Source organism: Equus przewalskii, chromosome 1 (genome assembly GCF_037783145.1).
Source record: "Equus przewalskii isolate Varuska chromosome 1, EquPr2, whole genome shotgun sequence".
NCBI classification, from domain to species: domain Eukaryota; kingdom Metazoa; phylum Chordata; class Mammalia; order Perissodactyla; family Equidae; genus Equus; species Equus przewalskii.
In genome coordinates, this window is record NC_091831.1 from 1,691,873 (window position 1) to 1,719,208 (window position 27,336).

A 27,336-nucleotide genomic window follows, 5' to 3' on the forward strand; every position below is an offset into this window, starting at 1 on the left:
AATGTGGGGAGTAGAACGTCACCGCTAGAACAGGACAGCGATCACGGTCGCAGGAAAGACCCGCGGATGGCTGCTAACACGAGTGGACAAAGCTCAAGGAGAAACAGGCTATTTGCATGGTCTCAGAGTATCTTCCCCAAGGTATTTACTAATTACAAACGACACCTTTTTGTGGAGAGCTTGCAGGCGCCGCCTCAACCTGGTGACCAAAGCTAACATCGCCTGTGATAAAACGTTGCGACACTGTGCGGCCCGGATAGGACACACTCAGAAGGACGCGCTGCTCCTGGGGTCATCTCGACAAAGACGCACAGCCTCAACCTGATCATGAGAAAACACCAGACACATCCGACCGAAGGACAGGCCACCCAGTGACTGACCAGTTCCTGTTAGTGTCAAGGTCAAGAAGGACGAGGAGAAGCTGGGAAACTGTCACGGACCGGGAGGGACCAGGGAAACGGATGACTAAGTGCAGTGTGGGATCCTGGAACAGAAACAGGACATCTGCCAGTAGAAAAACTGGTGGGATCTGAGTGAAGCCTGTGGACTGGGGGAGTTTCGAAAGTGTGCGATGATTATGCAAGATACGAGACCAGGGGAAGCTGGGGAAGAGTCTATGAGAACTTTATACTATTTTTGCAACTTTTCTTTAAATCTAAAATTATTTCATAATAAAAGTTTTAAAAATTTTTAAATGCTTGACGTGGAAGCACGGTGGCTCCCGTATCGCAGGTACTGCCGCAGTGGGTGCGTGAAGCAGCGGTTCACAAAGACGCCCGCAGCGTAGAGAAAGCCCCACAGCCCTGACTGTTGCTCCCAGTGACAGGGGCTCCTTGCTCTCCACGGGCGATGGGGTCGGTGGTCCTGGGCTGGGAGGGGGATGACAGCACAAAAGACCCTTGCTGGCTGCAACTTAAGATGGCAGGTCTTTCCTGATGTCCTCAAACCCACCCTGGAGACGGACCAGCTAGAATGTGGTGGGAGGGAGGCCCTGAAAGGGTCAGCAGAGTCCCGTTCCGCTGTGGCCGTAGCCCGACGGCCCCCAGCTCTGTGCCAAACTGCCTCCCCACAGGCAGCCTCAGGGGCTCTCTGTTCTCTTGCCACTTGACTGACAAATTCAAAGTGGCACTGTGGTCTTAGCTGTCAGTCTCCCATTACAGGGAGTTACCGGGCCGCAGGGACGTCCCTCACTGACCGCCCAGGGCTGCTATTTCTACATGGTGTGACAGGACGGCTTGGTGCCAACTGTTTCACGCATTTTTTTTCCTACTCTGGCCAGGGTTCAAGAACTCTCTGCCTGATTCCTGGAGGCCGGCAGCTGGGCGGAGGGGCAAACGGGCTTCTCCCATGCGGCTTTGTGTCAAAAACTTTTGAGAGGGTCTGACCCCGGCAACGAGGCTGCTGTGCAACGCATCCTGGCACGTGCCACCACTCCTCGCCAGCCCTGAGCTGAGACGTGAGTACAGCTCTGTGCCTGCCTCAGTGATGCCCGCTGCCCTCCACCCTGACTGCCCCAATGGGAGCACCCTGGGAACAGGAGCTGGTCCAAGTCACCCTGGGTCTCCACACTCACAAAAGGGCTCTGCACAACAGGCCATCCATGTTGGGTCCTAAGGTCACCAGGGATGGGGGGGCGGGGAGTGGTAGGAGGGGCCCTCGCCCCAGAGAGGCTGTGCCTGTCCAGCGCCCCCGGCCCCACTCTCGTGCTCCCAGCCCTCCTTACCTGGCCCTGGCTCCCCTCCACAGGTGAGACATGCTCAGGGCTCAGGGGCCACGGAGTGGCCTTCCAAATCCTGGTAGGTCTCCCCCGCCCCGCACACTGTAGAGCCAAGAATGGCCACAGGCAGGCTCACCGGGGAAGGCTGCCAGGAATGATGCTGACAAGGCAGAAGCAACTCTGCCCACCGTGGTGGCCTATCTGGGGACTCTGGGCAGTGCACCTCCACACAGGTGTGGGCGGCTGTGACGTACAGCGTTGATGGTCCTTCACGCTGACACAGGTGACCTTGGAGGCCAGGCCATGCCTGTGGAATGTCCCCGCCAAGCAACTAGGAGTGCAACAGCGGTGCGTTCAGCACTTTCCTGAGTGCGATCGGGCACAGCCTGGGGACTCTGGTGAAAGTCCTGGAAGGCGACCCCACATATGGCCCTTGGGCGTCTCTGGGACCAGAGGGCAACCAGGTAGGTTCTCGTTGGTTCTAGAATAAGCCTCTAGAGTGACCTTCCTAGCCCAAGGCTGTGCTGTGCACCCCTGGGGGACACAGGGGCTAGATCCCGCCTGGTCCTGGGGTCCTGTATCAGGCCCACCACACACAAGATGTGCCTCTTGAAAGGAGCAGGCGCCCAGATGTGCTGCGTGAGCAATGAAGAGAATGCAAAACAGCAGAGGCGGCCTCTCCCCTCCTCCCCGCTCCACCTCGGCCTGCCTCAGCTCTTGCTCCCTTCCTGCAGGCCCTGTGGCTCCTGGGGGACCCCTGCAGCTCTGCTGCTTGAGGATAGGAGGCTCGTGGATGGGGAGGGGCAGGAGAGGCACCCGTGGGCCCACCATTACCACCCTACAGATCCAAAGAACAGAACCTGCTCAGCTCCTGCAGAGCCTCGCCACACCCCACAGAAACACCCCCCACTAGGAAATCCTGCTTGGAAAGAAAAGCTCAACAATGGAGTGCCCGCCCCCCATCCTCCTCCCTGCTGGGAGCCCTGCCTCCCCAGGGAATGCATGGGTGGGCAACCTGGGGGCCCTGGGGGCAGAAGGAGAGGCAATGTGGGCGAGGTGGCCCTCATGACTTTAGGGGGCCGTAAGGGAAGCCTCTCCCTCCGAGCTGGGAGCCGGTCAGAGGGGGAGTGTTCCCCAAGAGAAGATAGGAAGTGTTCTCTTTCTGGAGTTTCTGGGCCCAGCAAGACGGGACATGGGTGGAGCAGGCCGATGGCCTTGGCAGCGGCTGGAGCCCGTGTTGGCGGAAATGGCCGAGTGCCTTTGAAAAGTTCTTCCCTGCTGAGAGGGAGCTGAGGCCGTCCTGGTGGCTCCAGGACAGTCTCCATGGTAGGTTCACAGGTGGCTTGGGGAGGGCTCAGCTGGCCTCAGGAGGACTGTCCTGGGTCTGGGCTGAGGAGGCCCACAAGGGGGTCAGCACGTGAAGGGCCAGAGAGGAGCCCACAGACAGACGCCCACAGGGAGCCGCCTCTGGTCTAGGGGTGGAGGTGGGAGGTGACCCACCCCACCTCTCCCCACCCGCCCGTATAGACACCCGGGGGAGGGTCTCAGCACATGGAACCACATTTTAAACGGGCCACACTGGACAAAGCGGAATTAGATGAGGTGGAATCCAGCACATGAGGAGGAGGAGTGCCAGCACCCGGCTAGGGCCCTGAAGAGGGCAGAGGGAAAGCTCCATCTCTGATGGACGGATGGCAGTGTCTTACCTGCTCGCCACCTGGGCGTCGGGCTCCCTTCTCACATCTGCAGGACCACGGGGACACTGCTGGCCCCTCGCTGGGCACTGCCCCTTGAGTGCAAAGGCTGCAGCTCCGGCTGGGCAGCTCGGCCACGCTTGGCCCCCTGCGGCCGTGGGCCTCGGGGCTGTGGGTGCCGGGCGCCCAGGGCCCCGTGGGGTCGGGGGCTGCGTTGCCAGAGGTGGCCTCTGGCCTCTGCGATCTCTGAGAAGGTCAGGCCCCTTTCCAGTTGGCCCATCCCTCTCTCGTCCACCTCCTATTATCATGTCCCTAACCCTCCCTGTGGTCAGTCCCACGACGTTCCTTGGTGGTGGCTCAGGGCCGGACTTTGGCCTTCCTGTCTTGGGCAGGGTAGGAGGCGGAGGGTTGACGGCATGGAGCAGTGAAGCAGCCACGCTCTCGTCTGTTCCCATGGAGTGATGGAGTCACAATCAAGGGAGGGCATCGGGACGTGGCCATCAGTAAGTGCTCAGGACCCGAGCGAGCGAGCGAGTCACAGCATCGCCGTGGCCCACCGGAGGTGTCACGGGGAAACCATCTTCAGGACATCCCTGACAAACCATCCAGTTTCCCTGAACGAAGGTCACCCCTGCAGCCACAGCTGCCGTGCTGTCATCTTGTGGGGTGCCCGCGCTGTTTCCAAGAGTCCTCCTCTGAGGCACATGGTGCAGCTGAGGGAACCGAGAGGTGAGTCCAGGGCCGGGTTCGCTTGCGCTCCTGCACAGAAGCGGCTCTCTGCACCTGCTCAGCAGGGAACTCGCACATCCCTGTAGCTGGGATGGAGGCTGCGTCCGAGGAGGGACCCAGGGTCCAGCAGCCAAGACCAGGCCTCTTGCAGAGGGGCCCGGTCAGAAAGCTAGTTCTAATTCTGGCTCATCAAAGGGGGCAGTTGCCCACCCAGAGGTGCTCAAAGCCCCCCTTTCTCCCTCTTCCTCGTCAGGAGGGGGTCCGCAGAGACCAGACCCTCTTGGATCTTCAGAGGTGAGACGGGGCACCTCGTCTGGCTGCCTGGGAACCCCCTGCTCTCTGGTCCAGCTGGAGGAACGGGATCCAGCTGCTCTGGGGGCTGGAAGAAAAAAGACGCAGGACACACGTCAGGGAGGCTGCCTGGCGAGAGGGAAGGGGCTGGAGGGAGGAGGGCCTCGGGGAAAGGATGATCACCGCTCTCACAGGGAGGGCCCTCTCCCCCGCGTGTGAGGGAAACCTCGACATTTCTGGCCAGACGTCCACTGTAACCCACGCTTGTACTCAATACTAACTCCAGAAAGAGGACAGAAAGTCCTGCTGCACCAGACAGCTTCCAGGGACGCCCCAGAGGCAGGAGCCTGGAGGCGTCAACAGAAGGCACATGTCCCCTCCTGGGGCAGGTCCTGTGGGAGGGAGGCAGTCCTCTGCCCTCCTTCCTTCTCAGGAAAGGCAAGCGCCCTTCGCCCCCTCTAACTGTGGCGACCCCTCTGAACCCTGACCCCGGGCAGGCACTGAGGTCTGAAGGCTGCGGGCAGCTCTGGAACAGCCCTTGGAGAGCCCTGGGTGTCGCCCCCTCCCAGAACAGCAGGCAGCAGCTCCCCAGGCGGTGCAGGGACCCTCCTGGTGCCCCGGGAAGCAGAGCGGGACCCGGCTGGGAAACCCAGTTGATGAAACACTCACCACGTCGGGGTGCCCAGGAGAGCTATGACCACAGAATGAAGGCTAAGGAGAAAAATAAGAACAGAAATAGAAACTGAAAAGGAAGGGGGGGTGGGGACGTGGAGGGAAAGAAAGAGAAAAGAGAGTTGGTAGGGCTTCTGGCAGGAAATAACGTGTGACCACAGACAGAGCAAGACGGGGCTGCCAGCGGGGGCAAATCCTGGCGTGCTGGCGCCCAGCGGTTAAGGGGCGTGCTGCCAGGGGCTGTGAGGATGCCCTGGCTCTGAAGCCACCGCCTAGAGACACATTCTGGGGACCTTGCCCCAACCAGAGGCTGGGCTAGGGGCAATGGTCAGGAGGCCTCACGTCCAGAGTGTCCCCAGCACAAGCGAGCCTCTGCTGGTCACATCACCTCTCGCCTCTTCCTCTGTAGGGTGGGACCAACCACCTGCACCTGTCTCCGGGTGATGGTGAGACCACTATCTGGCTAGTAATAATGATGGAAGTCTTGTGCATGGAAAGACACTCCTAGCACCAGGCAAACACGAGAGCTCCCAGACAATGTTTTGGTCTCAGTCCCATCACAAAAGATAAAGCACAACCACCATCCTGAATGGACTTCACATGTGGAGCCTCATTTGGGGTTGGGGGGAAGGGGACCAGGCCAATTCAGACACAAGAGAAAATCTGGCAGTGGTACAATTGATTGGAAATGCAGAGTTGCTTTAGTGAGAGTAAAAGAATAAACACCCAATTTAAAAAATTCTAGTATTTGGGGCTGGCCCCGTGGCCGAGTGGTTAAGTTCACGCGCTCCGCTGCAGGCAGCCCAGTGTTTCGTTAGTTCGAATCCTGGGCGCGGACATGGCACTGCTCATCAGACCACGCTGAGGCAGCGTCCCACATGCCACAACTAGAGGAACCCACAACGAAGAATACACAACTATGTACCGGGGGCTTTGGGGAGAAAAAGGAAAAAAAAAAAAATTCTAGTATTTAATACAAATGCTCTCGCTTTAAGATGCAAAGGGAGAAAGACATTCATCTGGGGGGAGAGAATGTGCCCACTGTGAGGCCAGAGCCCCGAGAACAGCGTGTCCCCTCCCAGCCTCCTTATTTCCCAGGTGGCGGGCGCCCACGGGGCAGGCAAGTCCTGGTCGGCACGTTGTGCCCTGCACGGTTCTAGGCACCGGACAGAAGCACCGGCACAGTGGATGTGCACGTTTACTGCGATGATTGGCAGTCAAGGGCCCAGGGCAGGTGGGCTGCTGTCATTGATGGGGGGTGGCCAGGGCAGGTGGGCGGTGGGACCAGCTGTAGGAGGACAGCTCGGGGAGGAGCCTCATGTCCTGCCTCCACTGGCTGTTCCTGGGGCCAGGCTGAGGACCTGCAGCCCACAGGGGTCCCATCCAAACACGGGCCTCTTGTTCTCTCTGGAAGGGACGAGCCAGGGAGGTGGATCCCACTGGCTGCCTCACTCAGTGCTCGGGGGCGGCAGTCATAGAGTGAGACCCACCCCACAGGCAGGACCAGCCGAAAGAACTGAACAGTCTGACCCCTAGAGACCAGTGAAGCATCCCTAAATCACATAAAAAGAGCTGCCCTAAAACTAAGCAAAACCCCTAGGAGGAGCCGGGTTCTCTCCGGGCGCGCTCTGTGCACCTTGATTTGGGGAGCACCAACTCGGGCTGTTGCCGTGAGTAGACAGAGTGCCCGGGACCCCACGCCTCACAGAGCCAGGGGTCCAGGAAAAGAGCCAGACAGTCCTCCTGGAGCCTGAACCAAGTGCCCCAAACTAACGACCTGGCAGCACCTGGAGTTTCCTAAACCTGGAAGCTATGTCTTTAAGAAGCAAAGCTAAGAGACCCTTGTTCACCGACAGCCCGCCCTCAAGAGGAGAATCCCTGCGCTCAGGGACCTGGCTTCTGGACCAATGTACTCGGTGAGCTTGGAGGAGGACTCAAGTGCTCCAGCACAGCCGTCAGCACTAAAGGGACCCCAGGTTGCTGCTCTGGCACACTGGGGAAACTGAGGCTGAGAGAGACACGGCTCTCTGGGGTCACATGGCTGGGTCATCGCAGAGGTGGTGTTCCCAGACGCTGGCTCCCAGCTCCTGGTCCAGATCAGATGCCACCCTGAAACCTCGTTCTGTTTGACCGTGCCCCAATCTCAGACCTCACGCTAAATGACACCCGGGGAGTTATCGTCCTTCTCTTTACGGAAGCTCCCAGAACAAAAGAAGCCCAGAAATGTGCATTCATTTTACCTTTTCCTCCAGTTCCTTTATTTGTCTCTTCTGAGCTTCTATTCTTTCTTCTAACTCTTTAATCCTCTGCAATGTTAAAAGCAGGAAAAGCTTCAATAACCAGAGCATTTGGGAAAAAGCCTGTCTGAATCTTCACTCATGCACCTGTTGGACCCACAGCCACAGAGCAGCAGCCATGTGGGCAGGGCCCGGGAAGCCGTGGCTGACCACATTTTCACCACTGTCTGAGTCTTATCTGCACCGTGAGGGGCCCAGGAGCCTCGGTCTGTCCTCTCTCTGTGGACTTCGGCTAAGGAGAGGGCTGCGCTTGCTCGCCTCGGTTTCCCTTACAGACATAGCCTTTCTCAATCTGCTGCTTTGCTCCAACAGAAGAGTGGACAGCCCTCCCCCTGGCCACACCTCCCGTGGCAGGAACGATACCCTCCCGCCTCCTGCAACTTCAGCCCATGAGCCACAATGCTAGCAGCCCAAGGGAATGGTACGGAATCAATTCAGTCCTTCTTAAACACCATGACAGCAAAGTGACAAGCAGCAGGAGGTCACAAAGCCAGTCACAGGGACTTTCCTTGCAGAATGACATCACGTTTTGAACCCACGGTCTTCACTTTGGTAGGCAATGCAATGCTAATTAGATGCAAATTTGTGTGTCCACGCTGGGTGTGGATCCTGCGCCTGGATGCTGGAACCAGCTAAGCTCTGAGCACAGCCTGTCTGATGACCACCGTCCTCAGACTGACGCAGATCCGGCGGTGGGTGTCCTGGGAGCTGACTAATCCTCTGGTCAGACATCAGCCCACTAACATCCACAGCAAACCCTGCCTTACTTGTTTATCTGACTTGGCAAGTTGAGTCTGGCATTTGGGGTGGACACATCTGGAAAGGCCCCTCCAGGTCATGGCGGCATGCACAGGGGGTGGAGACATGCCTCCACACCAAGGCTGTCCACTCTGCCAGGGCGCCTCACCTTCTGTTAGAAATGGACTGGCCGGACTGACCCGAGGTCCCCAAGCGCCCCTAGGCCAAGAGAAGGCCAGGGGCCGCTTCCTGAATGCTGCCTTCACTGTGCCCTTCCATTGAGGGAAGAGTCATGGACGAGACTGGGCAGTCAGGACCCCAGCAGACAGGACATGCGCCCAGAGACCTGGGCATTATGACCCTTGAGGCTGGTCAGCAGAGGCTGCAGTCAGCCAGGAGGGCCAGGTGGGGCGCGGCCATGGGAGGGCATGGCCACCGGCAGGCACCGAGGTTGCAGTGTGTGGTTATTGGAAAGCACAGCCACAGGAAGCCGGGCCTGAACCCCCCCAGCGCCCCCCAGGCCCCACACCTGCTGCGCCAGCTGCAGTAGCTCCATGCGCTCCCGCAGGATCTGGGCGTCCCGCTCGCGCAGCTCGCTCATGACCTGGCGCTTCCACTGCTCCACGGCCACCTTAAGCTTCTCGCGCTCCTCCTCTGACAGCAACTGGGCCACCTTGGCCCCGGCCTCCTGCTGCAAGGCGTCGTACAGCATGGCTTCCAGCTCCAGGATGTGCTGGGGGCAGGAGGGGAGAGTTAGTCCTCGCCTTCTCCCCGAGGGACTGCCAGGCCTGAGGGGGGGCCTGGGGCACCCCGAGAGCCCTCGGGGTTACAACGTCTCCAAGCCTCTCCACAGAGGGGACTGTTTTCTTCTCCACCAGCTTGAATGATGCTCTATAGAGTGGAAACACGGTCGGGGCAATTATTTCAAGATCACTCCCTTCTACGGGATTTTTAACCTGCAACGAAAGTTCAGCGGCAGAATTCTTACATCGTGTTAACATCGGGGAAAACGTGGTCAGCAGGTATTTGAGACCAGAACAGGATGATGGCAGCAGGGGCGGGTGGGGTGGGCAGAGGTCCCTTGAGGGAAGAACAGAGGGAAGGCGTCTCCCTTTGCCCACAACCTTCTCACACCCTGGGTCTGTGAGTGCCAACGAAGGAGGGAGGGCGCGCTCACAAGGGTTTGTCTGAAGTTATAACAGAAGGGGGAAAGTCCCTGACTTCCCAGCCACCCCCCAAGGCCAGGCCACTGTGGGGCTCAATTCCATCTGGTGAATCGTGTCCCCAAAAAGATTCATTCAAGACCTAACTCCGGAACCTATGGATGTGGCCTTATTTGGATATACGACTCTGCAGATGTAATCAAGTTAGGACGAGGTCATGCTGGGTTAATGTGGGCCCTAATCCAGTGACTTCTGTCCTTAGAAGAAGAGGGAAATTTGGAGACCATCACAGAAGACTAGGGGAGAAGTCATGTGATGACAGAGGCAGAAATTGGGGTGATGTGGCCACAAATCAAGGAGTGCCTGGAGCCACCAGGAGCTGGAAGAGGCTAGAAGGAACCTCAGAGACACCTGGATTTCCAACTCTGGCCCCCTGGCTGTGGGGCAGTTCTGTCTCTCGGCTGCTCCCTGCTGCCTCAAACACGCCCTCACCTCTTCTTGGCGTCAAGGCCCCACGTGCCTGGCCTCTGCCCGTCTCCCAGCTTCATCACCTCCACTCTCCCGGATGAAAAGCCTGAGGATGCCCACAGCCACGGCACCTGGTAAGACTTCACCTCTGCGATGTTCGTCAGCCCCTTCCATGAAGTAGGAGCTCTCATTAGGTCCAGTTCACAGATAAGGAAAGTGAGTCACGCTGATGAGACAACTTGGGGTGAACAACTCGCACAGGGTCCTGCTGGGGGCAGAGCTGGGGTCTGGACCCTGCAGGGGACTCCAGAGTCCACGGTCCTCACACTGTGGGGGCTCCAACATGGCGAGCCCACCACGCTGCTGGTCCCAAACATGTGTGACACCCCACGCCTCCCAGACCGTGCTCATGATGTCCCTCTGCCTGGAGCCTGACGAACTCCTTTTCATCCTTCAGAACCCACCTCTCTGGCCCAACCTGCTCTGCCTGTGAGCCCCTCTCCTTTGACAGCAATCCTGCCCTCCTTTTCGACTGCTGGTTAATTCCCTCTGCTGCCAGGCTGAGGGGTCTGTCGCCCTCCTCGATGCAGTCCCAGCACAGAGCCCACTCGTAAGCAGACACTACATGTCTACTGAATGACAGATAAATGAATGAACACAACCCTACCGGGAGAGGCTTCTGATGTGTTAGAACCATTCACACCTAGCATAAATTGATGCCATTTACTGAATCAGGTAAATTTCATGAAATAATTACATCATCTGTGATATCAGGTAAGACATCACAGGCAGTAATCAGCTGATCACCTTAATTCAAGAAGAAACAGAGCTCTGGGGCCTTGATGCCCCCAGTGAAAGGTCCGAGGCCGGCCCAGCTCAGCCCTCGGGCCGGAGCACTTTCCCTCTTGGGGCGAGCAAACGGACCCTTCTCCCTCTCCTGCTGTCAGGAGGCCCTGAGAGGGAGCTGATGATGGGGGATGGGTGGGAGGACAGGCGGACGTTTAACCAGGACACTGTCAATGGCATGTGGTCAACTGAGTGACGAGAAGAGACTCACGTCAGCGAGAATTCCAGAGGTGATCACCAGAGCAGTGCCCACAGAAAACAGACCCCGCGGACCCACCACAGGTCGGTCCGAGGAGTGGACGGCCAGTGAGGGACAGTCACCAGAAGCTGTGGGAGAGACGCTGGGCGCCACCCTGGCCCTGGGGTGCAGACTGGGGGGTGCCTCCAGCCCTGAGAGGTCGCCCAGGTCCACCAGCTGACCTCGCTGGCGGCTGCACCACCCAGCAGCTCCGGAGCCCTCAGGAGCTCTGCGCACAGGCCTTGTTTGGTGGACGGCTTGGGGCTGAGTGCCAACCAGGCCTTTCAGGAGGAGCCACAGAGGCTGGGCTCCCCACCAACTAGAGAGAAGGAGGACAGGGGACAGTGCTCACCACGGATCTCAGGGGAAGAGCCTAGAGCCCAAACCCCTACCCATGAGAAGACCTGAGAGGGGCAGAGAGCCCGACCAGGCTCAGTGGGAGCCAGGCCCTGGAGTCCCCAGGTCGGGGCCATGCCGAAGGAGGCGGGCAGGACTGAGGGGAGGCTGGAGCTGGCGGGCAGCAAGGGCCCGGGGTGGGCCGTGTGCGGGGACGCGGCGAGATGGGAAGAGCTGAGCAGGGCATGCTCGGCCCCTATGCTGCCTTCCAGAAATCCAATTCGTGACCCAGAAACTACCATGCAAAATGATGCAAAATGATCCCATTGCTATCACTTAGCAGCCAAAACACATACCTCGTTATAAATTCCTAAGGATTTAGCAATTTGATCTGAAGTACTTTTAAAGCTTTTTCCTCGGAAGATTTTATTGATACACTTTGAAAAAACCAAATTCTCAAACTACAGAAACTCATAAAAAATGTAATATCTTTAGAAATAAACATTTCCTTTTCTTTACGCAAAATGATTAAGAAAAGTCCTTTGGCTTAGTAGACATTTTAGGAAAGGGGGAAAAAAAAAGACTTTTGGACCTCACTTACATTTTATTGTTCTTGACAGCCACAAAATAAACTGTCCCCAGCTGTCACAACCAGCTCACACCCCATGTCAACTGCCGCTTCTTAGAGCAAAAGAGCTTAGTGTGTTTAAGATAAGCTCCAGCATTTAAAAATAAACGGGCTGAGCTTGGGGCTTAGAATTAACATCACAATGGCTTCACAGGAACCTGGGAGCCGGGATGTCCCCGACCTTCCCCACACGCGTGGTAACAAGCGATGGGCCACCTGCAGGACTGTCTGTGCACGCCCTTCTCCCCAGCCTGTCCGGGTCAGCAGGTCTGCTGGCAGCTTCCCAGACAGCCATGATCCCAACCTAGGGACCATCCTCACCTTCCAAAGCCCAGCTGTGGCTCTGTGCTCACAGAGCAGGGAGGGTGTGAAACCCGGCAGGGGCCCACAGGCCTGCAGCCCCCAGGGCAGCCCGGGCCAATAGGTGCCACCCCCTGCACAGGGTTTCCTGAAGGACAGATTCGACGGCTGATGGTCCAGAGGAAAGTGCGAGCTGGCACAGCGATAAGGAAACGAGAGTGAGATGGCCAAACTCGGGTCTTTCCTGTTGGAATGGGAGGAACGGACCCCCAGTCATCACCCAGGGATGGGTCCCCACGGTCATCACCCAGGGACGGGTCCCCACGGTCATCACCCAGGGACGGGTCCCCATGGTCATCACCCAGGGAGGTGTCCCCACAGTCATCACCCAGGGACGAGTCCCCATGGTCATCACCCAGGGAGGTGTCCCCAACAGCCGCACACAGTGAGGCAGGGTAGGACCAGCCACCTGCTCCCCCTGGGCAACGTTTCTCTAGCATTTCTATAGTGTATAGGGCTGTGTGTGTACACATCTGTGTTATAAAGCCGTCTCTCTGACACCATCTCAGTGACTCATCTTTTTCGCACTGATGTCATGTAATAAACTGCCGTGGTGCGGCTGTCTCCAGGGTAATGCCCGGGTGCTAGCAGCAAGCTTCCTCCTCCCGGAGCGTGCCCAGGACGCAGGAGCAGAGCACAGGCAGCAGCAGTGCAGGGGCTCGGAGCTGCCTGGCTGCCCCCACATACTGTGAACACCCGGCACCTGAGTGAACTGGAAACACGGGCCTCAGCACGTATTTCTGAGGAGGTCCATCTGTGCCGATTCAGCTCTCCCTGAGGCCACCTCCTCTGTGGCTGCTCCTGCATGCGTCAGACAAGGACTGGCAGGTCAGTGGGCCATCCTCACCATCATCACCCAGCAGAGGGAGCACTGCCCTGACCCTCAGGAAGCCCGTCCGCCCTCTGATGGGCACAAAGAAGCATCCAGCTGCCAGCTTCTGAGCCGGGCAGCAACAGCTGCCACTGAACACACCGTTGTGACAATCTTATACTGTCCACAAGGGGCCGAGTCACGGGGGCAGGCTGCCCAGCTGGCGGTGGGGCAAATTCCAGACCCCACGCCTGCTGTTGGCCAATCCTCGGGCTCCCTCGTGTGGGCCACTCGACGGCTTATCCTGAACTGGAGCGACAATGTGCTCTAACTTCAAGGATTCACAGTCTGGGGGGAGACAAAGGCACACCCAGGCAGGAAGGACCGTTCTCCAGGGGACGTTAATTTACAGGTGTAACCGATGGCCAGAAAGGCAGCACGGGCCTCGCTCCCCTGGGAAGCCCCCAGCAGGTGCCTCTGCCGAGCTCGTCTGAGGAGCTACGACACAGTCCTTGATTTGGGGTCACCCCTTGACATGGAAAGGCTGCCTGAAGTTCAAGTGAAGTTTCTGTTCGGGGTCTCAAACAACCTCAGTGAGGACTGACTCACAGACAGAGGTGATGGCTACAGGTCCTCTAGATCTCAGCGTTCACCCCGCGTGGGGACAGCCCTTAGGTTGACTGGGGGGAAACCGCCCCGTGGGGAAGCAGATGTGCAAAGGACGGGCGGACTGGCTTTTCTCGAGTGTTGCTTACACTCAACTGCGTTCACTTAATTCGTAAATGCATAGTTTTCAATGAATTCTATTTTCTCAACTCATTTCAAATATCCGATTGAGTTCTGCTCGTGTGCCTGCATTCACAGGGAAAAGGGTTTGCAGACGGGGCAGTAAGGCCTCCTGTGAGCTCACCAAGCCGGGCGTCTCCAGAGGGAGAAATGCAGAGAGTGACCCCACACCAGTCACGCAGGGCCCAGGCTCTTCCCGGGCGGGGGTCTGAGGCCCAGCCCACACAGCCCCCGAGACACACCACTGAACGTGTGAACAACTTTCCCTGTTTCTACCCCAAAGCCCCCACCCCCTCGGGGGTTCCGGCAACTGTATTTCTCTTACTTTGTGAGCTTGGTCCAAGGACTGCTTCCTGTAGTCCAGCTCCTCATCCAGGTAGCCCTTCTGTTTACTGAACAGCTCCTGAAACACAAGAGGACCCACGTCTCGGCCTCGGGTGCCGGACCGGGTGACGCGGTGATGCAGGGCCGCGTGGCGAGATGCCCACCTACCTTCTCGCTCTCCAGGTCCACCATCTTCCGCTGCAGAGCTGACTCCGTCTCTTCAATCTGCTGGAGCCACTGGACACACACAGGAAGAGCAGGCGACTGTGACCTCTCAGGTCACCACACAGGCACCAAAGCCATCCATGGAGACAGCCTGGGAGAGGAGGGAGGGAGGCCTGGCCCCTCTCCACCCTTCCCACTCTTCCTCCAGTGGGCGAGAGCTCAGCCCTTGCTGGGAGTCAGGGCTGGGATGGCATCGTGAGCTCCGTGTGCCCAGCGTGCAGGCCAGGTCCAGGTTCCACCCCACACCCTGCCTGGCATCCAGGAAGTCTGTCCCCCACCCTTCCCCAGGGAGGGGAGGGTCATTAGCTGGGGGGCAGCGGGGGCAGCTGCACCTGAGAGCTCTGCCAGGAGATACTGGGAGGGCAGCCTGTTCTCTCTCAGTCCCCTCCCTGAAGCCCCATTCACTGGAACACCCCTTCCACTTCCTGCTGGAGGACCACAGGAGGGAGTGCTGACAGCAGGTTCTGGCTATGGGGGTGGGACCAGGAGCAGCCTGGCAGCCCTGGAAGCAGGGAAGCTTGGGGGCGGGGGAGCCCAGGTGGGTTGGGGGACGCCCAGGGAAGGGTCCTGACAGGTCAAACAGAATAATGACAGTTTTACAGACCCACCACATCTCCTGGCTTTGGGAGTAAACCCAGGCAGAGTTGGCCTTAGGGCAAGTTCTGGCTGAATCTGTCATTTGCAAACATGCGTGGTGGGTATTTTGACCTCTGCCTGTACCAGACCTCCCACGGCAGACAGGATTAGTGGACCCCCTGCTCCCCATGGCCCCTCCTCCCAGGGAGAGCATCTTCTCTGAGCTGAGCACGGAAAGGGAGACCTGCAGGGAGCTGGACCCTCTCCCAAAAGCATCCACGCAGTCACTGTTACCTTTTCAGCCAAGGTTAGGACCGTCCTGGCTTGTATGATGACTACTTGCTCCTCATTGGTCAGATTCTGCACCCAAAAGCAGAATACACATATAGTCAGGGGCAATGCCTTCAGGGCGGCCAGGCTGAATGATGGGTGCTTGGTGGTGGGACTGAATGATGGGTACTGGGTGGTGGGGCTGAATGATGGGTGCTTGGTGGTAGGACTGAATGATGGGTGCACGGCAGTGGGGGTAAATGATGGGTGCTTGGTGGTGGGGCTGAATGAAGGGTGCTCGGTGGTGGGACTGAATGATGGGGGCACGGCAGTGGGGGTAAATGATGGGTGCTTGGTGGAGGGGCTGAGTTATGGGTACTAGGTATAGGGCTGATGGGACAGGCATGAGGGAGCTGGGGTCACAGTTAAAAGTCAATTTTACTAAAACCCTGTCCCAAGTCTGACACCCCCTACTCTTGACCCTGTTCACTCGAGGTGCACCCTCTCCTGGTCCCCTCTTGTCCTCTCGCCGACACTAACGATGTAACAAGCAGGCGGGCAGTGATAAATACATCCCCACTCTCTGTCTCTGTGTCCATCTTTGTTTAAAGTCAGCTCGCTGCATATGCAGCCGTGAGTTACTAAAACACCACTTATGAATGTAGAGCGAAGATCAAATATCCATGGCTGTGGAATAGTTCCAATTCCAGGGGGTTTGTCTTTTTTTTCTACATCTTACTCATGCCTTGTCCCAAGATGCCCACCTGGGTGGTTGCTCTGGGCAGGCTGGGTCTGGCTTTGGGGCCAAACGAGCATCCTCGGAGGATGTGGGCACTTCACCCACTCAGATCCTGACGGCCACCTGCATCAGTAGCAGGGCGGGAGCTAGGCTGTCCCCACTGCTGGGCCCCACCTTGTGGACAGCCAGGAGCGGGGCGGGGAGAGCACGGGGAACAGAAGCTGGAGCAGCAAGGAGCCTGCCGGGATCACTGTGCCCCGGAAGAGGGTGGCCCCACTCCACACCCTAGAGCTGCCCTGATTCAGGGTCCACTGGGAAAGCCCTGTCTATGTCTCTTGCCCTCTGGAATGTGAGCTCCCCGAGGGCAGAGTCTCTTGTCGACCCCACCCCATGCAGTCAGCACAGGGTGGGGCCAATGACCAACCTTTGTAGGCACAGAGGTAGGCTCTGTCCTCAGGGCATGTGCATTCCGGCTGGTGTGGGGCTGGGGCCAAGTGCCCCTCATCCCTCCTGCTCCCGGGGAACCCAGCCAGGCTGCCCACACTGCTCCCTCCTCCCAGGGTAGGGCTGGTCTGAGGGCCAGGATGGGGAGTCAGGACCTGGCTGAGCAAGCGGCTTCAGTGTGAGGGAGGGATCTACCTGGACATGATTAGACCAGGCCGAAGGACTGGCGACGTCCTACCTGGTGAGCAGCCTCGCTGGGCTCCTCCTGACCCCTCCTGGAGGTGACCACGTCCTGATGCCCCAGCTTCGGCAAAGTGCCATCTGCTCCGCCCTCACAGCCCCTGCTCTTCCTTCCCCAGGAGACCCGCCCCTCTGCAGGCCAGGCGCAGCAGGTGAGCACACTGCCCACCAGGGAGGACGGGCATGCGTCCTGCCCCCGCCAGCCTCTCTGCTCCACCCAAGGCCCTGACTCCTGAGGGAACCGAGGTCTGGGGCTCAGGCGCTCACACGGCCAGTCTGGAGGCTGCAGCTTTCTCTGGGGTGGTCTGGGGACGGGGACCACAGCACTAGCACATCCTGAATGTGAAGGTGACGGGGGCCAGGCTGTCCCTGTCATCTGCCTGAAGTGTGCCCGTATGCTCAACTCTGACCACAGAGACCTGAAGAGACACCCCCCTGGCCCATCGGCAGGAACTGCCAAGGGTGCCCACAGGGTCTCTTGAGTGTGAAACCCGGCAGTGTGTCCTCCAGTCCTCAGCTGCCTCTGCCCCTGTGCTCTGAGGCTGCACACGGGCTCCATGGAAGCCACGCTCACTGCTGCTCTTGGGCGGGCAGCTACAGGGTGGGGAGGAGCCCTGAGCAGGACTGGGTGGAGCTGGGCTCATCCTGCCTCTGCCGCTAGGACAGCTCTGGGACCTGGTGGGTCACCTCAGGGGCCTCAGTTTCTCCAGCTGTGAATAGGAAGGTTAATCAATATGGTTCCCAAGAACCCATGACGGGGTCTAATACCCAGCACTGGACCCCAGCGCATGCTCAACAACAGCCATCCCTGCTGGGGGCTAGCGCCTGCGCTGTCTGCAGCCGAGACAGATCCCAGGCCTGAGTGAGGGGGCAGAGACAGCCCGAGGCCTCCCCACTGGGGCTCCTCTCTGCCTCTGCTCCGCATGGCTTCCCAGGTGAAGGGCAGGTGAGGGGAGAGGGTTCCTGTCAACACAGGGCCCCAAGCACCCCGCGGCTGCCGGGAAGAACAGCTGGCCCCGAGCATGTGCCTGAGCACCTGGGCTTTGGGGGGGTGTGTGTATGAATAAGCACATGTGTGTAAGTGAAAACTTGTGTGAGAAAAGGTGTGTGTGAATGAAAACATGTGAGTGAGTGAGAACGTGTGTCAATGAGAACGTGTGTGTGACTGACAATGTGTGAGAATGTGTGAGAGAACAAGTGTGAGTGAGAACATGTGTGTGTGACTGAAAATGTGTGTGAGAATGTATGTGTGAGTGAGAACGCGTGTGTGAGTGAGAACTTGTGTGAGAGTGAAAATGTGTGTGTTTGAGTGGGAAGATGTGTAAGAAAGTGTGAGTGAGAATGTGGGTGAGTGAGAACATGTGCGTGAGTGAGAACGTGTGCATGAGGACATGTGTGTGAGTGACAACTGTGCACGAGAACATGTGTGAGTGAGAACTTGTGTGAGAGTGAGTGAGAACATGTGAATGAGAACGTGTGTGACTGAGCAAGAACATGTGTAAGAACGTGTGTGAGTGAGAACATGTGTGTGACTGAGAATGTGTGTGAGAACGTATGTGTGACTGAGAGCCTGTGTTAGTGAGAACATGTGTGAGAACATGAGTGAGAACACGTGTGTGTGTGTGTTTGCATGCATTTGTTTCCCTTTTTTCTCCACCTATTGCACGAAGTGCATGAATTTGACTAAGTGCCTGGCTCTTTGTCGAGAACAGGGACCAGGATGGGGAGCCAAAGGCGCCTTATGGCCAGCCGTAGACTGTGCATTTGTTAGTATACCTTGAGGGGAAAAGTTCTAGGGTGTGGAGTGGGGCCGCCTTCCAGAGCAGTTGAGCCCTCTGTTGGACAGGGAGGGGCTCAAGAAGTGCAGGATGATGGATGGAGGGCGGATGGAGGATGGACAGATGGCGGATGGACAGAGGATGGAGGATGGATGGGTCATGGAGGATGGAGATGGATGGATGGATAGAGGATGGAGGATGGATGGGTCATGGAGGATGGAGATGGATGGGTGGATGGAGGATGGATGGGTCATGGAGGATGGAGATGGATGGGTGGATGGAGGATGGATGGATAGAGGATGGAGGATGGATGGGTCATGGAGGATGGAGATGGATGGATGGGAGGTGGATGGGTGGATGGAGGATGGAAGGACAGAGGAGGGAGGATGAGATGAAGGGGTCAGTCACTTTGCCCACTCAGTAATTAACATTCTTTCAAGGAGTTTGCTGTAGAAATTGGAACTCCGCCTCAAATGAGATTTGGAGATTATTTATAGGTTCTGCCCCTCCTCCAAAACTAAGGAAGTGGGAACCCCTAGGAGTCTGGAATGTCTAAGCTACTCCAAGGAGCCACAGCCCCCATCCCCGCTGAGGGGATGGAAGAGCTTAACGGCTGAGAGGGATTCCAGAAACCGAGCACACGAGGCCAGCAGTGTCTCTGCTGGAAGATCTGGGGTGTGCACAGCAGAGGCTTTCCCTCCCTAGCAGAGCAGTAGCCCCGGACGCCGTGCTTCCCGGTGCTGGTGGCCACCCAGATGGTGCAGGAACAATGGGAGGAAGGAATGGAACTTCTCCCAAATGCTGGGCCCCTCCCAAGAGACCCTAGCCTAGGAGGGGGGCGAGGGCGCAGGTAGGGCGGCCTGTGGCAGGACCGCAGTGGGACTCACGGGGCCCTGGACCACGGAGGGGCTGGGACCTCGGGGTGGTTGCATGGGGAGGCATGCACAAGTCAGGAGAGCAACATACACTTACGGCGTTATCCCCCAGGATGTCGAGCTTCTTCATCAGCTCTGTGACCAGGATGTCCTAGAGGCAAAGAGATGACAGACAAGGTGAGCGCCAGCCGGGCGGGGGCCGGCGTGGGGCGGAGTCGGGCAGGGGCTTTACCGTCACGCCTTCCGCCTCGCAGTACGCTTGGAGGGGGCTCTTGCCGTCCACGAAGGGGGTGTGGTGGAAGTTGATGGCGGGCGACTTCCTCTCCCTCTCCTAAGACAGAGAGTGGAAGGCTGGGCATGGGCAGACTGCTCCCTCCTGTCCCCCACCCGCCCCAGAGGGTTGTGCTGGGAGCCCATTCTAGGAAGATCGTGGGGACACAAAGGCCACCAAATGTGGTCAACATGCCGTTTGTGAAAACAAAGCCCCGGCCGCAGCAGCAGCAACCTCATTGGACTTGCCCAAGAAGACAGGCCCTGTCCAGATGCTGAGAGGAGCGGGGAGCTCTCAGCATAGATGGGCTCTCGGGACCCCAAGAGCTGTCATCGTGAATCCCATAGGGCTGTTGGGAGGTTCAAGGAGCAGTGTCCCCCACAGGCCTGACGAGAGCAAGCCCTTGAGGACAGTGGCTGGTGGTGCTGCCACCGTCCTCATCCAGGACCACATGCAGGAGCCCTGGGGGCCCAGAGGGGACTGTCACTCACACACACACACACACACACACACACACACACACACGGAGTGGCTGTGCAGCCTTCCTGCCCCCCTCAGGGAGGTGGACCAGAGGATCGTGACAGGCAGTTCCATCCGGACTCAACCTGGTTCCTTGGCAGGCAAGTGGGGACCCCTTCCCCACAACCCAGGTGTGTGGGGACACCAGGAAACAAGACAGGCAGAAATGCTGGTGCATAAAAGCAAGCCAAGCTGGGTCCCAGTGTTGTAGGAGAAGGTGGTCATTCTTGCCAGTGACAGTCACGACCCCCTCATCACTGGGTGCCCTGAAGGATGCCAGGACCCAGAGGGAGGCCCCGGCACTGCGTGCAGACACTCGTGGTTTTTGTCTATTTTGTTTTGCTTCTGCTTTTGTTTTCCTCCACAACAGCAAGTGACAGGGGCCCAACTACAGCCCTCAATCACACCAGCTCACAGGGCAACAACGCTCCGGCCCTGGACTCAGCCCAGCTCCCACGCCCGAGGCGCACCTCCAGCTCTAGGATCCGGAACTCCAGCAGCTCATTTTGGTCTTTTGCATCCTGGACCTCGTGTTTTAACCGAGCCTCTTCCGTCTCCATTTGTTTAATCTGTAGAATAAAACAAGGAAGAGAGCCTGGAGGTCACAGGAGGTTGACTCCCCAGCTTTTCCAACAGCTGCTCACTGTCCGTGGAGACGCCTGACCAGCCCCAGGCACCTGGCCCAGAACCCTCGCTCCAGCCTGAGTCCATTTGGGTCCATCCTAGTGGGATTGGGCGAGTTTCTACTCCTCGGCTAAACCAGGGTCGGGGGACAGGGAACACAGTGCCAGATGCAGGAGGCGGGAGCTCTGGAGCCAGAGAAGTAGCCCTGAGCCCGGCCTGGCCGTCTGAGCAGAGATGGAGAAGAGAAGGTGCCCAATGGGGACAGAGGCGGTAAGAGGTCCCAGTGAGGGCCCGTCTTGCTGTGGCCAGGAATGCTCCCTGGAGCCCAGGCTGGCCCAGAGCCTGGTGGACACTGCTGTTCTGAGGGAGTGGCCATGTACTGTGGCTGCCTGGCCACCCCCCAGAAATGGCTTCACTCATTAGGGACTGTTGAACATTAGGTTTAATGAGTGGAGCCAATGCAGTAGGCCCACGCCTTCCATGGGTAAGCTCAATTCTGCTTGTGGCAGGTGTCCTCAGTGGCCTTATGAGGACAGGAAAATGCACCAGGAGGGTGTCCACCGTGAGCTCAGTCCATCCCCCCAGAACTGCACTTTGGGGGCTGAGGGGCCTGCTCTGACACTCAGGAGATGGGTCTAGATGGATCCAGGAGCATCAGCATCTTCCGAGTGAGTTGATGCCGTCGGGAGCTGGAGCTTTCCCCAGTGCTGTGTGTCACACTGCACAGCTGGGGCCACCGGGAGGCATCAAGGCATCAAGGGCCACAGATGTGACCCTGTGCCCATCATAGCCAGAGAAAAGCACAGTCTTTAAGTGTGCGCATGAGCATTTAAGTGTGCACACAGTGTTTAAGTATGCACACAAGTGTATATATGTGCACGAGTGTTTATGTGTGCAAGAGTGTCATATGCACGAGTAAGCATTTAAGTATGCACACAAGTGTTTAAGTTTGCACTCAGGTTTTTATATGTGCACACGAGTGTTTATGCGTGCAAGAGTGTCATATGCATGGGTGACCATTTAAGTGTGCGCACAGTGTTTAAGTGTGCACATAAGTGTTTAAGTATGCTCAGGATCATATAAGCCCGCAAACCAGTGTTGATGTGTACACACAAGTGTTCATGTGTGCTTGTGAACATTTAAGTGTGCGTGTGTTTAAGTGTAATGCAAGTGCTTATGTGTGTGTCTGAGTATTCAAGTATGTGCAAGGGCATTTAGTGCATACAAGCTTTTAAGTGTGCAGGTGAACATTTATGTGTGCACGCGGGCATTCACATGTTTGTGAGTACCTTTAAGAGTGCACTCAAGCATTTGTGTGTATAACAAGAGTTTATATGCATACACAAGTGTTCGTGTGTATACACAAGTGTTATGTGTGCACGAGTGTTCTGTGCATGTGAGCACAGAAACAGCTGTCTTGATTCACGATACATGTGGAGGATCCACCAAAAGCGTGTAGGAGTTGCTCACTATTCAAGACACAAACAGTACCCAAAGCACAGCCCAGTGAGGGACTGCCAGCTTCGGTGGGGGTGGCACCACTGGCCTCTGGCCCGCAGGCTTGGTTCGGAGGCTGCTGGCCTGCGTGAAGTGCTGGCATGATGGTGCACCTTGTGCTCGTGAGCTTGCAGCTAGCCCAGCTCTTCTCTGGATGGGCTGTGCCTGCCACGGAAGGCGCTGCCTCCTCTGCCCGTGGACAAGGCCAGCTGCTGGCGGGGAGGGTCACGAGGAGCACCCTCACCAGGCATGGGGCTCCCGGGGCTGCCGAGAGAGCTGGGGGCCCTAGGGACTTCTCTGTCTCGGGAAACATGGCCATGGCCAACTCCTGCCTCATTCCACATGACCTGCTCAGCAGCTTTGGGGCCCTACCCCCACGTGGCTGGTCCTGAACTGCCTACATCTAATCTGACCAACAGTCTAGTCTGTGGCCCTCTGGACTGTGAGCCCCTCCTTTCAGCTAGCCCCGAGATCAGGCTGGATTGGGAGGGTCATGACATGGAGGGAGATGCCCCATAAGGGACGTCTCACCTCTAAGGAGAAGGGAAAGTGTGGTGGCTCCAAGCAGCAGCTCAGCCACCAAGAGAACAGCCCAGTTGAGTACTTGTCATCTACCCTACGTCAGACACAACCTTCCAGCCAAAGAAGCCCCAGCCTAGGGGTGTGGAGACAGGGATGACAGCGTTTTGGGACCTCCTGTTATCTAGGGGCCAGAAGAGCCCACTGAGGCCACTGCCAGGTGAAGCTGTGGTCAAGTCAGAAACACACTCACAGTTGCTCGGTGGTGACAGAAACCAGAGCCCAGGCCTCCTGCGGACTCTCAAAGGAGCTCTTCCCTGAGGACCACTGGCTTTAACATGAACACTCTTAGGAGTAGAGCTCCCTGGCCCAACGAAGCCTCCAGTTGGGACGATTCCAGTGGTTTCAAAAGGGCAACTCTTTCACAAAGTTTTTCTAACCAACCCCAACCACAGAACCCACCAGTCCCACCAAACACCGGATGGGAAGCTGCTATGGACACAGGGCTCTCCCAGCCCCGGGGACACCCCGTCTCCAGGAGGCAGAGAGGGGCACCCCACAGGAGCGAGAAGCATAGAAGGCCCGGATAGGGGCCATCAGGGAACCTCGGCCTGAGCCCCACCCCGCCCAGCACCGGGGTCCCCGCACACTCCCGTGAACACAGAGGAATTCCTGCTTTTCTCGGGGAAGCAGCCGGACGCTCGGCGGGCTCAGGCGCACCTTCTCAACAAGCTCTTGGTTTCTCCGATACAGAGCTTGCTTCTCTTCAATCCACTTCATATCCTTGAAAATGGAATTGAAATGGAGAAATAAACACACTGCAGGAAAAAATCGTAAAGCCAGCGTTTAAACCACGATTCAGCAGGACAGAGGGTCTGAAGAAAGGACTCAAGACCCAGCTTCTAAAGTAACCACCTAATGATGGTTTACGTCACCCAGCTAATGACAGCCTGTGATTTCACCCGTTGTCCTGGAGGCACCTGGATAGAGAGCCAGCAGAGGCAGCCCTACTTCTGCAGATCCCGTGTGCCACCACGCGGATGCACCCCAGGCCAGGTGTCCGATGACACAGCCCTGTGCAGACATCACAGGTCCAGGAGACCCTGACATGGAGCCAGTGAGCCCAAGAGGTCTCAGGCAGGCGGGGTGAGGACAGTGGGCATCCCGTCCATTTCACACACGGGACACATGGACGGAGGCAGGCTCCGGCTGGCGTGACACACATGTAGATACCCTGCTGCCCCATCCACGGTCAGAGCTTGGTGGAAGTGCAGTGTCTTTGTGCGCCCCCTTCCACCTTGAAGCCCTGGTGTTCTCTCGCCAGCAGCGTTTTGTCACAAAGCAAGGAGTCACGGAGGGGCTGGTTGTCTGAAACACTAAACTTGGTTCCAGATTCCTTTTCTGCAAAGTCATCTGCGAGGTTCTTTTCCAGTTTGAAAGACTCATCTCTGCAAGCAAAGGAAGTGGCTTCCTCCCCATCCTAGTGTCCCCCCACCCTCAGCGGCTGCTCCTTCTCCGGCACAGACTGCATGACGGTGGCTACAGAGGGGACATTTGCTCTCCAGTCCAGGGTCTACGAAGGCCGCGCACACATAGCTCTGGAGCGCCGCCCTGCAGGCCCGAGTGCACAGCAGCCCCAGAGGAGTCACGGGCGTGGAGGGCTGCAGGCCGGTCCTACACGTTTCAGGTGAACAGCTCCAGGTGCCGCAGACCGAATTCTGGGCCTCACCCACTCAGGTGAGGGATGTGGCAATGTGGCCAGGCAGCCATCCACGTCATTCTCTTGTCTGTCCATCCAGCTGTCCACCCAGCAATTAACACCTTCAGGACCACTAGGGGTCTGCACTGGACTTGCACTTTCCCACGTGGACCCTGCCAACCCCACGAGGATGTCCTCCAACCTCGTCTTGGGTCCACCTGGAGCTGCACTGTCCAGCTAGTCAGTGAGGGGTGCTCAGGCCTTGTGGCCAGTGGGGATGGATGCCCTCCTTCCAGATTTGAAGAACCCAGAGGTGGTGGTGGTCGTAGGGGGTGAGGGGAGCGGCCGACAAACCCCGGGGACCTGAAACCCTGGCCCTGAGCTAAGAGCACTAGTAGGACCTCCCTGGGTCAAGTCCAGGGAGGCCATACATTGATGGTCAGGCGGACTCCTGCCTCATCCAAGGCTTCTGTGGAACTTCTTTAGCACATTCCTTCCAGTTTTCAAATGATTTATTGAGGGGTGATACAGTAAGATGTGCTGAGGGCTCGCTTTCAGTGTGCGGCTGAATCATCTTTACCTACGACCACGTCCACAGACCACCACCCTCATCAAGGGGAGACTCGGCAGCCTGGGGGACGTGCCCTCCTTGGCACCCCCCACCTGCGGCTGGAGGGCCTGGGCCACCATTCCAGCTTCCAGGGGACCCCGGGCCCCACGCACGCACCTGCCCCTGCTCGGCCAGCGTCTTCTCAAGGTCTTCTATCCGCGTCTGGGCCCTCTGCACTTCTGCTTGTAGCTGCTCACGGGTCTGTAGGATGGGAGGAGAGAGACATCAAATTTTCTCTAAAAGCCAGGACACGCCCACACGGACGGGGACTTTGAGAGGCCTGTGCGCCTTTCGGTTCAGCTAATGGAGAAACGGCGGTTCACTCCTTTGGAAGGAGCGCTCTGTAAGAAAGGAAGAACTTTAAGCCTTGTTTGAAGCAAGCGACCTGGCTCAGATTACAGAGCGATGATCTATAGATTAATTTTGAGGGATTACTAGGGAAAATCCTCGTGTACAGGACGAAACACCCCATGAGGACAATTAAGCCCGGTCGGGTGCTGGCCACAGGGGTAGTCTCTTGGATGACAATGACGACGACATGCACAGATGGGCTTGCTGAGTGGTCTGCCCAGCCAGACCCAAGACAGTACGGGCCCCTCCACTGGCCTTGTCTTCCCTTCCTTTTCCAGATTTTGCTTTCAATTAACTACTTCCCCGGGAGCCTGTCCCCCGTTTAGAAGACCCGCCCTCGGCACCCTGGTGTGTGACAGTCCCCCACAAGCACCACCTGGGCTTCTTGGGGGTCCGGGCTGCCCTCCCTTGAGTTAATTTGCTGTCGTGGCGTCCAAGCCACAGGGCACTCTATTCCAAAGTGAGCTCCTGCTCCCCCGTGAACAGCTTCCAGGGCACACAGATGGGAGGTTTGGGGCCAGCTGGGCACAGGGTCTGAGGGTCCTCAGCTAGGGGAGGCAGGTGTGCCCGCCCTGGCCCTGGTCCCAGCCCAGGGCAGCTTCCCAAACACTGGATCTTAACTGCCTCGGTGAGCGCTAGCCCGACAATAACTGTGGGAGAGCAGGCCCTGAAGGTGGAGCGATGCGAGTCCCCCTGCCATGGCCAGGGGTCAAGCGGGGAGGAGCCCAGCAGGAGCCGGAACGTCGTGGAGTAGAAGTCAGTTAGACCTTAACTTCTCGCTCTGCGTCCAGCGTCCCTCCGACCTGCTCCTGCAGCAAGGCGTATGCTCGCTGCAGGGCCTGGTACTCCATGGTCAGCTGCCGGAACCTCAGCTCCGTCTCCTCTTTGGCCATGCCCTGGAGAAGCGCACGAGACACACGGCATTAGAGCCCGGGCCTCCACCTGGGGACCCCTGGGAGGGGCGCCCTGAGGCCCTGGGGCCAAGGGCCTCTCAGGCCAGTGGTGGGGGCCAGGGGCTCAGCTGGGCTCCCGCTTGCCAGCCAGGCTGCCCCAACCCGGGACCCTCCACTCCTAACCAGGCTCACCTGAGGCTGCTCTCCCCATTGGAGTCAGGGGAGGAGAGCTGGGTGCTATGAAAGGCTTACAGCCCCGGGAGGGCGTCTCCTCCCCACTTGCCTCACATTACAGGCTCCCTCCCTGCCTCCTTCTAGACACAGCAACACCTGCTGCCCCAGGAAGAAGGAAGTGGCTGCTGCTGCCTTCTGAGGGCCGCACTGGGCCCCGAAAGATTTGCTGCTCAGAGGAGAACAAGCCACAGTTCTGGTGTGGGAGGGGAGCAGTGACCAGGAGTGACCAGCATGTGCTCTTGGCCTTGGTGCCGACCCCCATCACTGGGTGGTTCAGACTGCCTCACCCCGCACCTCTCCAGCCCTTTGAGAGGGCGGGAGCTCTCTGCACCATTCTGCAGAGGGGGCACCAGCACAATGCCAGGCATGCATTCAAAGGAAGGGGCCACACCGGCCACCAGGCAGCCAGCAATGGGGAGTGTTTCTCACTGGGTAAAATCGGGGACTACTGGGCGGCACAGCCAGTGAGGGCCACCTAGCCCGCCTCTCCAGAGAGCAGCCTCCAGGGAGCAGAATGCCAATCCGGATTCACCTGCCCCCACGCCCCGCCCGCCCAGGCCTGTCCAGAAACCACTGCAGAAGGTACCTCTTCCAGGTCATCCTCTGGGGTGCACGGGGTCTGGTCCGTCCTGTCCGTTTGATAAGAGATGGAAGAACCGTCGGATTCCAGGGAAGCCTCTTCGTCGTATCCAAAGAAGGTTTCCACGACAACCGGCTGCTGACCAAAGAGAACTGTGTTAGGCCAAACCCAGACCCTGCCAGCAGAGCTGCCCGCTCCCATGGGGCCTCTGGGCCTTCCCCTGCCCCTTCCCCAGCTGTGGGGCCAGCTGCCTGGCCGTACCCCCAGCGCACCCTGGTCTCCATCCTCAACTGC

At 58.1% G+C, this 27,336-nt stretch overlaps 1 protein-coding gene across 50 annotated transcripts in view; it reads right to left on the minus strand.

Annotated features, from left to right (window-relative positions):
• JAKMIP3 (Janus kinase and microtubule interacting protein 3) overlaps positions 1–27,336 on the minus strand; it is a 129,402-nt gene that overhangs the window by 15,241 nt on the left and 86,825 nt on the right. For 13 of the 50 annotated variants that reach the window (XM_070558631.1, XM_070558852.1, XM_070557203.1 and 10 more), the window contains 14 exons: positions 27,049–27,177; positions 26,103–26,231; positions 25,102–25,185; positions 23,396–23,458; positions 20,506–20,604; positions 19,478–19,576; positions 19,337–19,396; positions 15,194–15,259; positions 14,267–14,335; positions 14,100–14,177; positions 8,668–8,871; positions 7,344–7,409; positions 5,101–5,142; positions 3,424–4,519 (listed from right to left, as the gene is read on the minus strand). In XM_070558631.1, the coding sequence (XP_070414732.1) occupies positions 4,361–4,519; positions 5,101–5,142; positions 7,344–7,409; positions 8,668–8,871; positions 14,100–14,177; positions 14,267–14,335; positions 15,194–15,259; positions 19,337–19,396; positions 19,478–19,576; positions 20,506–20,604; positions 23,396–23,458; positions 25,102–25,185; positions 26,103–26,231; positions 27,049–27,177 (1,347 nt within the window). In that variant the 3' untranslated portion in view covers positions 3,424–4,360. Of the gene's footprint in view, positions 1–3,423; positions 4,520–5,100; positions 5,174–7,343; positions 7,410–8,667; positions 8,872–14,099; positions 14,178–14,266; positions 14,336–15,193; positions 15,260–19,336; positions 19,397–19,477; positions 19,577–20,505; positions 20,605–23,395; positions 23,459–25,101; positions 25,186–26,102; positions 26,232–27,048; positions 27,178–27,336 lie in introns of all 50 variants that reach the window. The other 37 variants (XM_070558040.1, XM_070559720.1, XM_070559647.1 and 34 more) reach the window with 7 other exon arrangements.